The sequence below is a fragment of the Emydura macquarii genome, unplaced genomic scaffold, assembly GCF_026122565.2.
Source record: "Emydura macquarii macquarii isolate MOO-44397 ecotype Brisbane River unplaced genomic scaffold, CSIRO-AGI_Emac_v2 contig_212, whole genome shotgun sequence".
In the NCBI taxonomy this organism is placed as follows: Eukaryota; Metazoa; Chordata; order Testudines; family Chelidae; genus Emydura; species Emydura macquarii.
In genome coordinates this window covers 4664679-4680136 of record NW_027130349.1, presented here as the reverse complement: position 1 = coordinate 4680136, position 15458 = coordinate 4664679, and the positions used below count along the sequence as shown (strand labels likewise).

General features: G+C 45.1%; 1 protein-coding gene across 1 annotated transcript in view; it reads left to right on the top strand.

The window, feature by feature from the left end:
• The window catches only part of LAMA3 (laminin subunit alpha 3), a 164520-nt gene that overhangs the window by 23012 nt on the left and 126050 nt on the right, over window positions 1-15458 (top strand). The window contains exons 5-7 of the mRNA XM_067546559.1: window positions 977-1147; window positions 9287-9384; window positions 12019-12134. Of these exons, the coding sequence (XP_067402660.1) occupies window positions 977-1147; window positions 9287-9384; window positions 12019-12134 (385 nt within the window). The remainder of the gene's footprint in view (window positions 1-976; window positions 1148-9286; window positions 9385-12018; window positions 12135-15458) is intronic.

Genomic DNA, 15458 nt, shown 5'->3' with positions numbered 1-15458 from the left:
GCATTGAAACATTTGTTTTGAATTATTAGAAAAACCTGCTCCCACATGGGGGGAAATTCTAGAGTAGTAACATTATGTACTCTCTTTCAAAAGTACATGAATGTACTCCCAGGCACTGTAGCTATTAACAGAAATTTATTCCAGGAATTTTTGTGCCTTAACCCAAAAATGAATGCATGTTGGTAAAGGGCAATATCCTGAAGTTCTTACTCAGGAAAAATTCCTATGGACATCATTAACTGTTAGTAATGTATTAGTAACTGACTGTTGTTGTCTTCTGTAAAATTGCATGTATCTCTTCATTGCACTCCAACCTAATCCATTCAAGTCACATGAATCCATTCTTGTATGGATATGTAACATGGGTAAATTGTGCCTCAGATGAATGGGAATATTTTTCAGTATCCAGGTTTTGCTGTGAATATCATCATACCATTTTTCATGGAACCTGTGATTGCTGGAGCATGTAGCTAAATCAGAGCAATAGGACCTGTATTAGCATTTACAGACATTCATATTATACTATATACCAGGGGTGGCCAAACTTACTGACCTCCCTGAAACTCCCCTCCCCGCTGGGCAGAATCCTCTAGCCCCACCACCCTCCTGCAGGGCAGAAGCTCCGAGCTCCCCACCCCAGTCTGGTAGGCGGAGAATGCGGTGGTGGGGGTCACAGGAGACTCCACGAGCTGCACTTTAATTGTAAAAGAGTCACATACAGCCCACGAGCCATAGTTTGGCCACCCCTTCTATATACTTAGAGCATTTTAATTTTGTTTTAAATAGAAGTGTTACTTCTCACTGAAATTTAGAGTCCTGAGTCTGTAACCTTCCTCCCATGAATACTAGACATGGTTAGAAATGAGCAATCTGCAAGTTTTTGGATGCTTATATTATCAAAACTTGTGGATGATTCCTCACTGCTAATATTACTGGTTACTATGTTTTGACAAAAAGTTCTTTACTCTTTTATTAGATTGTGGTATCCTTGGTAAATGGCCGTCCAGGAGCAAAAAACTTCACTTACTCTCCCACACTTAGGAAATTTACCAAGGCAACAAACATCCGCTTGCGTTTTCTTAGAACCAATACCCTTCTTGGACACTTGATATCCAAAGCTCAACGGGATCCCACTGTAACTCGCAGAGTAAGTAGCATTTTTCACAAATAGATATTCAACAATTGCCATTCGTTGTATTACAGTGAGTGAAATAACATGAACTTCTTTAGTTTGCAAAACAACAACAAAAAATGGGTATGGTACTGATGGTCCCCTCCAGGTCCACTTGCAGAGGTAAGCTAGTTGGGACAGATCAGAGTTGTGCGGTTTGTGTAGAGGGGAGTGTGACACACTGTCAGTGTGACACACTGTGCCCAGAACTGTAAGTCACTATGTTATCTCTCTGCCTTAGCAAAAGAGTTTTGCTGGAGCTTAAACTGTGTGACAGCTCCCTGCCACACCAGACTGCCTTGTCAGTAAACACCTTGAGTCTCTGTCAGGCAAAATCTTGCCTTACAGGTAACATCCAGTGAATGCCAGTTCCTGAGTTCCTGAGAGGCGTCTAGTCCCTCTCACTGGACACTCACGGAAATTAAGCAAGTCCCCTGTCTCCACGGAGACAGAATATACACCAGCCTGTTGGGATGCACACCTTAACTTTAATATAATAGCGCTGAGATGGTTTATATTAAAAACTAAGAATAAGTTTATTAACCAAGAACTGAGATTTATGTGATACTAAGCAAGAAAAAAAGAGAGAGGTATACTGTCAAACAAAAACAATACTTTCTAGTACCTAAAATTTAATTCTAGCATGCTATATCTTTGGCTAAAACAGTTTTTTACTTACATCAAATAATCAGCAACTCCAGCCCTTCAGGTAGGAAGATCCACCTTTCAAATAATCAGTTCTCTTTGTACTGTTCTCTTTGTCCCCTAAGTGATGGATAACTTTCTGTAGTCCAGTAAACCTTTGAAATGTATTATTTTGAAGTGTATACCTAGATAAAGCTTTTCTCTCCCGCTGCTTGTATGCCATGCTGTCTTCTCATCCTCCTGATAACTGGTGTTTATTTCGAATGCAAGTGTACTTCCATTGTCTCTGGCATCACCTTGCTCATTTCACATATTTTAAAGAACATATTACTAGCATACATACATAACTCGTTATACACATTCCATACATACATCATGCAATAACAGTCATGACTGTGTGTCATCAATTTCTACATAATATCTTACAAGACACTATTTGGCTACATATTCTGACAACAATGTGTTAAGTATGCCCTTTGCTAGTTAGAACAAAGGGTCTCTTAGTATCACAGGGAGGAATGGCTCTGTAGAATGCTCCTTTTTTCCATAGTTCCACAAAATTGCCTTCTGGTATACACCATGGAGTGGGTGTGTGGTAGAGATCAGAAAGTATCTTTCTACTCAATCCTGTAATGATATTGCAGAATAATATAATTTGGACCCTGTTAGTATTATTTTACTCTGCTTCCCTTCATTACTGAAAAGGCCCTGAGATAGATGGGGTTTCAGGGAAATCACTAGTAGGGAGCCCATAGGACATGCACTCCTGATGGAAATGGCATCAAAGATAGTAGCGCAGAGGCATTGAGCCTCCATTCCAGTGCTTCATGTATGGTTTGGGATCCACCGGATTATCATATGGGTCTTTCAGGCTATCCATGGGCTTGTGTGACCCAGAGATCCCTTGAGGTCAACTGACAGACAGCATGGGGAGGTATATAGAGTTCTACAGGGATTGCTTGAATTGGATATCTGCATAACAGTTCACTGAAGTGTGGCATGTGAGGTCCCTACTGAGGGCCAGTAATCCACTGGTTTTCATAATCATTGTGAAATGTATGTATGCATAATATTTAAGAATTTATGTATCTCTACTAAAATTTATGTTCTTAAGGTATTGGAGTTCAGGCACGTCACCAGGAGTGACATGCCTCGGAAATGTTCCTTTCAGGCAGGAGCAGCAGTCACCCATCTCCTTGTCTAGTCATTTGTGTATTGTAGGACTCATAATGGATGCCTATTTGCATATTGAGCCACAGGCCAAAACAAGAAATTGCAAAATCTACAAGATGAAACAAATAGTGGGAGTTTGGAGTGGGGAGATCCTGTGTATGAATAAAGACAAAGGATTATTCTGGTATGTCTTGGGATGTAATGAAAAAGGCAGGATCCTTCAGCTAGGAAGCAAGCTGATGATGTGTCCATCTCTGAAAGATGGGTCACAGCCCACGTGACTGTAAAGCCCTGTAGAGATTTTGGCTGAGCAATATTCTACAAGACAAGAGAGTATCTAGTTAATTAAGACAAGTCTCTAGAATGCATGAAAAGATTTTATTTCATATGTAACCATTTGTTTCTAATGCTTCTGCTTGCTTTTACTTGAATCTCTGCTTTGTTAAATGAACTTAATTTCACTATAAACATATCTAAGTGCTGTGTGTTAGCAGAGCTGTGATCCATGATGAAACTGGTAAGCTGGGGTGTACTGCTTCTTCGGAAGCAGCCAGTTGGTGAAAACTGTCTTTCCAGTGGACCAGGGACTGGGGACCCCAGTGAGATGCTTGGAGGGAGTCCTGCAAGGTCTGGAGGAAAATGTTTTTATTGCCCATGGCTGTTAGAGTGGGAGAGCTGATCCATGACAGGCAAAGACAAGACTTCCTCACACTAAGAGCAGGTGGTAGCGAGGCATCTCTAAACCCTAGTTTTGTGGGGTATGTCCACCCTGTCCCTGTGTGGGGTGGGTTGGGAAGTGTGGCAGCCCTGCAGTTAGAGCTCACCTGACTGTCCTGAGACTCAGGACAGTATGGCCCAATGGCCAGAGTCAATATAGCTACTCTGGGGATCAGGGCTGTATGGTCCAACGGCCAGAGTCAGGGGGCCACCACCAGGAGGGTGACACCTGGAGTAGGGGGACCTGAGCCTTCCCTACTTCACCGGGTCCCAGCCCAGGACCTGGCAGTGGAAAGGTTGCTCATCACTGACTCAGCACGAAATCTGCCTTCAGCATGCTGACTCTTCCCAGGAGTCTTGGCTGTTTCCCCCTTCCCTGGGCTGCTTCCTACCCTGTCTCCTTACATGGTGGTCCATAGGTTGTTGAGGCTTCCAGGCTCCTCAGCACACGTAGTCCTCCGAGTCTGGACATATTGGGGATTCTGCCTGGTTCTCCGGCTGCCTCGGGCAAGGGCTGCAGCAGTTCCTGAGCTGGAGCCTCCAGCAAACATCCTTCCTCCTCTGTGGTCAGCCTGGAATGAGCTCGGTGGGCTGCTCCCTTTTGTATTGAGGCAGCAGTTGGAGCATGCCCAGCACGGTTTGGGGGTGGGACTTCTGCCACCCCTAGTATGTGGTTAACCTTTTCGTGGCCAGTGCGGGTACATCCTCCCTGTCACACATCTTCCCTCTTAAGAGGGACCCCGCCGGGTGGTCTGGTCCCCCCTCTTCATCCCCTCCCACCCAGGAGAAAAAATCTGCATTATCATGAGTCTGACCAGGATGATGCGACACATGGAAATTGTAAGGTTATAGCGTGAGGTACCAATGCATGATCTTGGGGTTTGTCTCCTTCATGCTATGCAACCATCTAAGGGGTGCATGATTGGTAATCTATTTGAAAGTGTTCCCAAGCAGGTACTAGCATAGGGCATTGATGGCCCACTTTACAGCCTCTTTTTCTATCATTGAATAATGTGTTTCTCTGGAGACCAACTTATGGCTCAAGTATAAGATGGGGTGTTTTTCCTCATTGACCTCTGGGAGAGGACAGCCCCTAGCCCTACATTAGAGGCATCAGTTTGGAGTATGAATTCTCTCTTGAAGTCTGGGTGAATGAGGACTGGCTCCTGGGCTAGTTGTTTCTGAAAGACCTCTTTGCACTTCTCGGACCACTGTACTCACCAGGGTTGGGAACTCCTAGTCAGAACAGAGAGAGGTGCCGCAATTGTGGTGAAGCTGGACACGAAGTGCCTATAGTATCCAGTTAGACCAAGGAATTGGTTCACCTGCCTCTTTGTTGTCAGTACCGGGATATCAGATAAGGTACAGGCCCTATCAGTCAGGGGCTGTAGCTTGCCCCCTTCCACTTTGTACCTGAGGTAGGTCACTTCTTCCTTCCCAAGATGGTATTTTGTGGGATTAGACATGAGGCCAGTGTCCGAGAGAGCCTCGAACACCCAGGTGAGGTGCTGAAGGTGGTCTTCCAACTGTCGTTGTAGACCATTGTCATCTATATAGGCTGCCATGTATTGGTCGTGAGGCTGCAACACTCTGTTCGTTAATCTCTGGAAGATGGTGGCTGTCCTGTGCAGTCCAGAGAGCATTGTTACAAACTGGAAGAGGCCATAGGGTGTGGGAAAAAGTCTTCACTTGGGAATTTGGCATCAGGAGAGGTATTTGCCAATACCCTTTTGTTAGATCGAGAGTTGACAGGAATTAGGCTCCCCCCAACCGTTGTAGGAGTTCTTCAATCCGTGGCATCAGGTATGCATCAAAGTGGGAGATGGCATTGACCTTGCAGAAGTCAATGCAAAATTGGATGGCCCTGTTTGGTTTTGGGACCGAGACAATAGGGCTTCATGATTCTTCTTCATGAGCATCGCTTCCAATTCCTGGTAGACAGACACCCACATCTTTTGGAGGAAGGGTTGGTGGTAGTCTCTCACCCTCTACCCCAGGGGCATTGCAGTGGGGTTGCTTATCATGGCAGTCCTCCCTGGATGCGTTGATAGGACATCTGGAAAGTCCTGTATGAGTTGTTGCAATTGTTCCTGCTGTGCAGGGCTGAGGTCTTTTTCCATTACAACCGGTTTTGGTTCCTGAGATTCCCCCACTAAAGGTCCTAGCTCAGGTTCTGAGGTTGCGGGTGTGACGAACAGGGCCTCCCTAGTCTTCCAGGCCTTCAGCAAATTCACATGGTATGTGCGTACTTTTTCCGTTGGTTTGGCAATCGGATCTCGTACTCTACTGGTCCCACATGGCAGCACACCTCAAAGGGGCTCTGCCACTTAGCTAGGAGCTTCAGCTCTATGGAAGGTAACAATAGTCTCCTGGCCCAAAACTGTGCACCTTAGTGCCCCTATTATAGTGTAGCTCTTGGGTTTGCTGGTGGCCAGGGTAACCGACCCGCACTTTACTGTCTTCCACAAAGACAAGTCTCCCCAAGGTAGCCTCTCCATTCCAATGCATCCACCTTCTAATCTTCTACCCCAAACCACACACCTCCCTCAGGACATGAACCTTGCATTCTCTCAATGTCCGCTGGGTGTTGGCTTTTTATCTCCAACTCACCCATGACTTTCATGCCTCACCCAAACTCTCCCTCACCATCGCAGAGTGCTGCTGGAGCCACACCCTCTTCTCACAACGCTTCTCTAAATGGATCTCCCATTGCATTGAAGAATGTTATGCTCTCTCTCACATTCATCCACACCCAGCCTTCCTCGTGGACGAACCATGGCAGGACATTTGAAAAGCGGCCACACAGTCCTCCATTCATACCTTTATCGCTCACTACGCCATCACCCCAGCAGTGGTGGCAGATGCGGCAGTCAACTGAGTTGTCCTACAGACTGTGACTTTTCATGAGTCCTCGCACCCAACTCCATGCTGAGCACTGCTCGCTATTTACCCACATCTGGAATCCATATAGGATCATCACTCGAAGAAGAAGAAGAGGAGGTTCCTTACTGTAACTGAACATTCTTCAGGATGTGTGATCCCTATTTGGATACCAATATCTGCCCTCCATCCCCTCTGCTGTGGGCTCCGTTGCTTGCTGGTAAGAGGGACCTGGAGCAGAGTCGACCCGCACAGCCTCTTAAAGCATTGCATACTCCATGCGGCCAACACACGTGCGGGTCAATGGACACTACTACAAATAGGTCTGGCTCTGGCACATGGCGTGCACGTGCACCCATGTCTGGAATCCAGATAGGGACCACACATCTTGAAGAACTTCTTGTTACAGTAAGTAACCTCCTCATTTTATTTAAGGTATTACTTACAGGCTAAAATAAATGGAGTACTTATGGTGTTTGGCAAGCAGCATAACTGCAATCTAAGGTACTCCTCCTGATGTAATCAAATGGTTTAATTTGATGGTGATAGGACATATGGTATGGGTATATAAGATAATGTGTTTTGTTAACTTGCTGACATGGAGAAGGTCAAGACTTTTCATATCAGATGCCCTTGAAAACTTAGCATTCTAGTAGAGAGCCATTGTTTTAAACCGATTGTATAAACAAAACAAAATCAGCCTGTTCACTTCCCTCTGTACAAATAACTACCACACTTCCTCAATTTATGCATTGACCTCATGAGGCTGGAAATTACCTGCAGCACAAGCAATGTTGTATCTGGATTCTGACAACTTGGATATATACTGCTAATTTAGTTTAGTGCCACAAAGTAGGAAGAAACCACAGATTGAGTTACAAGTCATCGTTATGGTGCTAACACACTGTCAGACACTACCAGAGAAAGTGTCAGGGAGTAGGGACCATTTTAAATTTTGATGAAGACACTGGAAGCACAGGGGGAGTTTCATGTGAAGAATAAGAATAAACCACACTAGATGTGATTAGATGTGAGTGTGTACATCCAAATAGAACTAGTCCAGGAAGTAAAAATATGGACTGGATTCTCTGGTCTACTAAGGCCAGTTTATCCCACCTACCTGGCACAAAGTAGCCTGAAAGCAGCCAAATATGGCCAGTGGAGGAGTCCCCCTATGCGGGGGATCTCTCTGCCAGCCATCTCCCCTCGCCTGGCAGGAGGAGAGGGAGGTGACATCTGAGGATGGTGTGGGCTAGAGGAGAGGACATAGTGGAGGATAGCTCAGCTCTGCCAGGCAGCTGAGGATCAGGAAGATGCAGCTGGCTCCCAACAGCCTTCCTTGGGCAGCAGGTTTAATAGGATGGGGGAAGCTAAGCCCCCCGGGCACAGCTGCTGCTGATCCACCACCATCGCCTATGAGACCCCCCCTTGCCTGCTGCTTGCCTCATCCCTCACCCTCCTCCCTAATGAGACCCCCCCCATCATTCGCCGTGTCCCTCCTCTCCTTCATGCTCCACTCTCCTCCTCCTCCATGAGACCCACCCCACTGCCACTTGCCATGTCCCTCTGGCGATGATGGGAGGGATGAGCGGGGGAGGGGGCGGGGCCGGAGGCAGAGTCGGGTGGAGTGTGGGCGGGGCCACAGGTGGAAGAGGTGATATGGAGCTAGCCTTCCCCCAGGGGAAGCTTCATCCACCACCCATGCAGCCTTCCCTCGCCAATGAGCAGAATGGAAAATCTGCTTCCAAGTTTCTTAAATCTACACAGACTTTACTATAAATAGGGGTATTTACACTGAGTCAGTCCAAATGACTAACTCGTTATCTGCCATAGCCTGGATGGCTGTAGGGAATGGTGATGAGATATGAAGCTTTTCAACTCTAGGGCACTAGTTCAAATCCAGCTCACGTCTGCCAAGTGAGCAGGTGGTCTCAGTTCAGTTCCTAGAGTTCGATTGTCATGGTGATAACTCACCATCGCAACTGGCTTCCTTGTTGGTGTACCGTGGGTCTCTGGCGCCCGGGGGCCATACTTACATTGGTGCCCCTCTCTGTCCCCACCCCCGTCAGCAGCTGCGCCCCTTGAGGGAGGGTTCTGCGGGTCCATTTCCTGCTCTCCACCTGCTGTGGGGGCAGCGGGGGCTTCCTCCTTGCACCCAGCGGAGTGGTGGAGGAGCCGGGAAGACACCCTGGCTGCCTGCGGCAGGGGGCAGCTCCTCCTCCAAGAGCGTGGAGGGTGTCCCCTGCACCCCCCCAAGGCCAGCGCCTGGGGGCATGCACCCCCCCATTCACCCCCTTGGTACGCCACTGATTCCACAGCAGAAAGGTCATCAACTGAATGGGAATGGAGATTGAACTATCCACTTCTAGGGGATGTGCTTCTAGAATAGGCCAAGACACATTAGAAGGACAGCATGGGGCACGGTGAAGTACCACTGTCGGTGCTCTATCTGTTCAGTGGGTCACACTGGCCTGGTGTGAAATGGCTTTGATTAATGAATCTGGACCTGATCTTGCAACATGAACGGCAGTAAGAGTTCGTCTATTGACTTGAGGGAAGCTGGATCAGGCCCTTTATGGTTACATTTAATAGTCTGATAAGCAAGTTTTAGTGAGATAGTAATGATTTTCTGATGTTACTGTGGCTGCCATCACACAAGTAAAAGAAAGATGTATAAATACCTCTTGATTTGTTTTACAGTATTACTACAGCATAAAGGACATCAGTATTGGTGGACGATGTGTTTGCAATGGTCATGCTGAAATCTGTAGTGCAAAAAGTGTTGAAAACTTGTACCAGTAAGTAAACTGAACAGCCTGCTCATTTTACAGACATAGCTATTTTCAAATTGCAATTTTTTAAATTATAAAATAAGGATGTCTAATATAGTTTTCTCCATAATGCTTTTAAAGTGAGAGCTTGGTAATGCATATATGAAGATATGCTGAGCAATATCCTGTGTTGATTAAGTGTAACAATAAAAGAGTGTGCATTAGGTCTTTTTAAAATTAAAATGAAAGTTTGATAGACCAAATAGTGTGTTAAGCTGGTATTTCCCAAAAGGTGGGTCTCCATCCACCTGTGGATTGTGGAAAGATTCTATATCTAGGGTCATGGGGCCCTAGGCAAACATACTTCTCTGAGCCCGCTGTGGAAGGCAGGCCCAGGAGTGTGGGGTGTGTTGGAGAGCGTACCCACCCTGCACTTATCCTGTAGCAGCAGCTCCTGTTCTGTGGGGTTGGGCCCAGTTCTTTGCTCCAGTTGTTGAGATTTGGTGCGTGGGGTTACAATGCCACTCAGGTTTCACCTGGTTGCCCCTCCATCATGATGAAGGGGTGGCTGTGCCAACCCTGAGTGGTACTGCGAGTTTGTACACTAAGACACAACACTCAAAAGGGGGGAGTTGGGCCCAGACTCAGGGGACAGAAGACACCACTGTAGGGTGAGTGCAGGGTGGGTTTACTCACTAATCCCCTCATCTCTCCCTTTCCCCCTGGGCCTTCCCTCTGGCTCTGGATTAGGGTAGCGGTCCCAGGGCAGAAGGTGTATATGTGTAAATGGTGGGTTGCCAAAAAATTTTACAAAATGCAGTTGCACAAAAGAACATAACCCCACTTGGGTCAAAAGTTTGGGAACTGCTGTATTAAACTCAACTGTTTAGGATACTTAGAGCCTGCTGTGAGATCATCAATTTACTTCACATAGGCCATGGAACAGCCACATATAATGGGCCAGCTTCTGACCAAAGTCAATGGAGTTACTCCAGCTTTACAGCAGTATAACTGAGATCAGATTCAGGCATCATGACTTCTGATCATTATGTTGAAAAATCCCAACAAGAAAGTAAATACACTAGAACCTATTACTAATCCCCTTAGCCACCTATATGATATCTTTTCTGACTAGAATTGGTGACTATATTAATATCAAGGAAAGGGAAAAACAATTACAAATATATGTATTTTAATTGTGTAGATACCACTAAGTATTTCAGAAATATCTTCATTATTGTCCCAAACTTTGAAGTAAGTGCTTACAGGATTGAGCCCTTAAGTAGGCACTTGATTAAATCAAAATGAATACAAAATATTTTTCTTTTTGGAGAATGGATTGTTTTTTTTATACTTTGAGTTATTTCTGATTATCTAATAGTCCTTATTTTTATGAATAAAAAGATGATGTTATGATCTTAGGTATGTGTAACAGTGCATTCTACTCACCGCTGGTTGGTACCCTCTTCTGGCGATTCTGGGGATTAGCTTTGCCCAGTTCAGCACCCCCTTTCTTCTCTTCCGAAGTTGCAGCTCTCCTCCTGCTCATGGAGTCGCAGTATGGCTACTTCGTGACTCGGTCTTCCGGCCAGCTCACACTATGATTTCCCTTTCCAGGGGACTCTCTGCTCAAGCAGCATTGGGCAGTCTTCACGTTTACTGCCCTGATTGTGTCATTCCCACAGTGATGCAGGCAGTATTCCTGTTCAGTGCCCCAAGCAGTACCACTCTACAGTGGATGGCAGGGGAACCCAGGCCTGCCCTCTACTCTTGGTTCCAGTCCTATAGCGAGCAGTTAAGGTCTGGGTCTTCTGCAATCCTACTGCTCTCTTCTCTGGGCTACTTCCTACCATGCTTCTTTAAGCTTCCCCTTCACCAACCTTCCTAGTCAGACCCCTCTTTCTTAGGCCTACTAGGAAAACCCTTCCTCATCAGTTCCTATCCCTTTTCTCAGAGGTTGCTATCTCCCCTTCATTCTCCCTTACCTCAGGGATAGAGACTGCAGCTTCCTCCCTGCCACCTCCTACACTGATGCCAGCTTCCTGCCTTTATAGACGCCCCATCTGTTCCCTCAGAGGTGAGCTTCTTTCTAATTAGCACCCTCCTCAGAGCCTATATCTCCCCTGTTTGCAGTTTAATTGGCTGATTGGGCTCACCTGGTCTAATTCAACTCTCTCAGAGCCAGTGTGGGAAGGATACCTTATCATAATATGTTATAAAGCTCTAATAATTTCTTTTAACAAAACACTGAAAAATTGAGTCCATTGTGTAATGGTAACAACAATTTTGATATAGTGTAGGACAGCAAGCTTGAGAACTAAAATCAAGAACTAAAATAAGATATATTTTCAACTATGGCATATCGTCCTGGTTTAATACCTTTCTCTAGGATAAGGTTTCTTAATTCAGTGTTTATTTAACCCAATTACAAATGACCTCTATACATCATTTATGCTAAAAAGCTCAAATCCATGTGACTGACTTACTCTATTGTGAGGAACGCTAGGATGGTTGTTAAAGGGTTTAGTGTTACATGATGACCAACTTATGCTTGGTCTTGCCCTTTTCATGTTAGAAGTAAACTTTGAATTGGGGTAAAATAAGAAAAATATATGGTTTTAAATCCTATTTCAATTAAATGAGAATTTTTTGAATATCCAGGTTTCAGTGTGAATGTCAGCATAACACGTGTGGGGAAACCTGTGATCGCTGCTGCCCTGGATATAATCAGAAACAATGGCAACCTGCAACTGCTGACAGTGCAAACGAGTGTGAACGTGAGTAGCATGAAAAGATGCTAGTTTAAAGGTGACAGTTCAAACAGATTTTGATGTACAAATGGGAGGTACCTCCAGCACATGTATGTTCATGCAAAATAGCAGAGCTGTGTTGACTGGCTGTAAAGCTCCCAGCAGAGCGGAGATTGCAGGTGCCTGGCATTACCTCAGACCTTGCTGTTCCTTCACACACACACCTTTCAGCTGGATTGCCAAGAATCGTGCACCCTGGAGGAATATGGCTGAATCTACTTACATATTTATTAGCATTTATCTAAATTGTGCCCAGCAAAGGCTCTGATTCTGACCCCTAGATTTTGAACACCGGTGACATGTGGGGGGGGATTATAGGAGAAGGAAACTTCCATAGAGCTTCATAGCCTGATGCTACAAGTCTAATTTTGATGCACCCAAGTTCACTCAGTGGAACACTGAAATAGTCATAACAGCACATTTAGATCCTTGCTACTTTTATATTTAGTGAGGAAACAATATGTTGCATTGGAAGGCGAGTCAGAGTTATTTACTGTGCATGACTTGTGGTATATCCCAATTGAAAAATCCTTCTCATAAACTTTATTTTAGGTACTTTAGAAGGAAAACCCTCTTTTGGGGAAGAGGTTTTCCTTATTTTAAGAGTGCCAGCACACAATGTAGTCTCTTCAGAAGATTCTTGGATCTTCAATCTGCTCACTCAAAACAAAACTACATAGGCGGGAGTAAAGAGTTCTCTTCAGAGCATCACCAGTCACCCTTTATAGTAAGCTGGTCTCTTGACATATGCCTCTAGTAAATGGATGTGGATATCCAGCCTTCTTTTCCTTGAGATCCTATGGGGGAGCTCCAGAAAACTGGGACATGAGGAGCCAACATCACTAGGGCCTTTTGGGGTCTTGAAGAGTCTGTACTGCCTGTCATAGACTCTTTGTAACCACGTGGCATCAAAACTGTAGCTATGGTGACTATAGCATTTTCTCTCTCTGTCTTCCCCTCTTTTGAGCAAACAAAGGATTCTCTTCTCCCATATCATCGTGGCAGGCCAAAAGGCAGATGTTGTGACTTCAAGCTGTAACGCTGTTAGAGTGTCAAGTAGATGTATGTTTATATAATTGAAGAGGTAGAGAATAAAAATAGTTTCATTTTAATCAAAATTTAGAGATGATCTGCCAAAATTATGACAGTAAAAATGACAGACACAGAAAAAATAGAAGCAGTAGATAGAAATTAGGCATGTTGCGACTTGATCAATTAATACATTATAATTCATAAGGTTATGAGCCAAAAATGTTTAATATCGTCCTCCATCTGAAAAAGGGATCCTTTTAGCTTGAAAATGTGTGTGTGTGTGTTTGTTTTAAGTTATTCAATGAGGATAGTTCTCACCAGGTGCAGACAGCCTTTCCTTTAGCCTGTGGGTCGGGAGGTTAGAACAAACTTGCAAGGCTTCACAAAAATCTCTGTATCCCTTGTAGAAACTCCTGACTCTGCTACTGAAAAAAAAAATCAGTGGGTATCTGCAAAACTGGGAGACCTGCCAAAACCTGCAAACTTTTGTATAAGTCCACAATGCTGTACTTTTCAGCAAATAGTCAAAGCTTAAAGAAATGGTATTGTGATGCATGAAGGGTACTTACCTACCTGCTGGTAAAAGTGCCATTACTTGTATCAAAGCAAATAACTTGACCTACTCCTGGGGGAATTCTGCGCCAAAAAAATTAAAAATTCTGCACACAATATTTTAAAATTTTGCAAAATTCTGCATTTTTTATTTGTCAAAATAACAGAATATAGTCACACCAGTTTCAATTTTAGTAATTCATTTCAAAATAAATGTCAGCAAGTATGTCTGTAACACTACAAACAACAAAAAAGATTCGGGAAATGTTTTTTGACAAATGGATTCCTTACTAGGCATATTAATACAGAACTTTGAGCAATTCATTTAAACTACAGTACAGAAACGTATTTCCTGCACCCCTGGGAAGCAGTGCAAAGGCTTAGGGGAGTCAGGAGTAATGGAGGAGCTGCGGGAGAGGGAAGGAGTCTGGAAGTGAACCTGGGGGGTTGTTGGATGTGGGTGGGAGAAGTATGGAACAGATTTTTTTGGTGGGAGGGGAGAAGGGGGGAATTGTTAGGGAGTTGGGGAGCCTGCCCCATGCAGATGCTGGCTGACCCCTAGCCTCTCCCATTCAGTCAAGCACATCTGCCCCTGTGTGTCCCTGCAGTCTCCATCCCCCATCCCCATGTGTCTGCAGCCCCCCTCCAATTCAGGCCTTGGCTCAGTGCTGTCCCTCCACTAGCTCTTGAGCCTGTGCTCCTGTCTGCCCTCCCTCCCCCTCTAGTCCTCCTAAACCCCTTAGTAGCCCCATGTGACCTGCTCTGTCCATCCCCTGCCTCCTCACCTGGCCCTGCTGTGAAGAATGCAGTCTCTCTGCCAGCTGGCTGCCTCTTCTGGTGCCACAGCAGCCCCAGGTGGGCAAAAGGTGTAACTGCAGCACCTCTCCAGCAGAATTTATATTCGGAGAAAAAAAAATCTGCAGGGGACATGAATTCCGTGCATGCACAGTGGTGCAGAATTTCCCCAGGTGTACTTGACCTTACAGTAAGAGTCATAGTAGCAGGCTCAGGATGCTAATAGCCTTTGGCCATTAATGACATTGAGATTTTTTTGGACATTTTCCTTTCCCTTCCTGCTTTTTCTCTGAGAAAAGGGCAGCCAAAGGTAGCCTGGCCATTTTGGCAGCTTTTGGCCCAGCTATTTCCATCTGAATCTTGTTTAGTTTTCTTGAAGAACTTCATGTATGGACTGGGAAATGAGCTACAAAGGCTCTTTGGGCACGGCCTGTAAATCAGATCTGAGCCTATACCATGTTTAGCTCTGGTTCCTGTCAGCAGAGCAAAAAGTGGCCCATGACTTTACTCAGTCAGATTGTTTCACAGCAAGCATGTCACACTCTGGGGGAAAGGATTCCCTCTCTAGAGACCCTTCAGATATGAGAAACAAGAGGAATATCAGGATATGGAAGATGATCCAGAAGATCCACTCCTTTAGTTATACAAACAGATAGCAAGACTGGGTAAGGAAGAATGCATTGTTTCTGGGATGGACTCCAACCTGTACCAGGCTTTTTAAGGATTTTTTCCTGTTACTCATTCCAAGACAAAGCACATGTCGGCAGGCCTAGGGTCTTTAACCCTTGTTTCTAGGGTTTTCCTTGCAAGGAATAAAACACATCATAGCTGAGATTCTAAACACAAGTAAACTAGGAAACTGAGTTACTTACCATGGTCACCCTATCCCTAACTCTTTGTGAAGTAATTGGG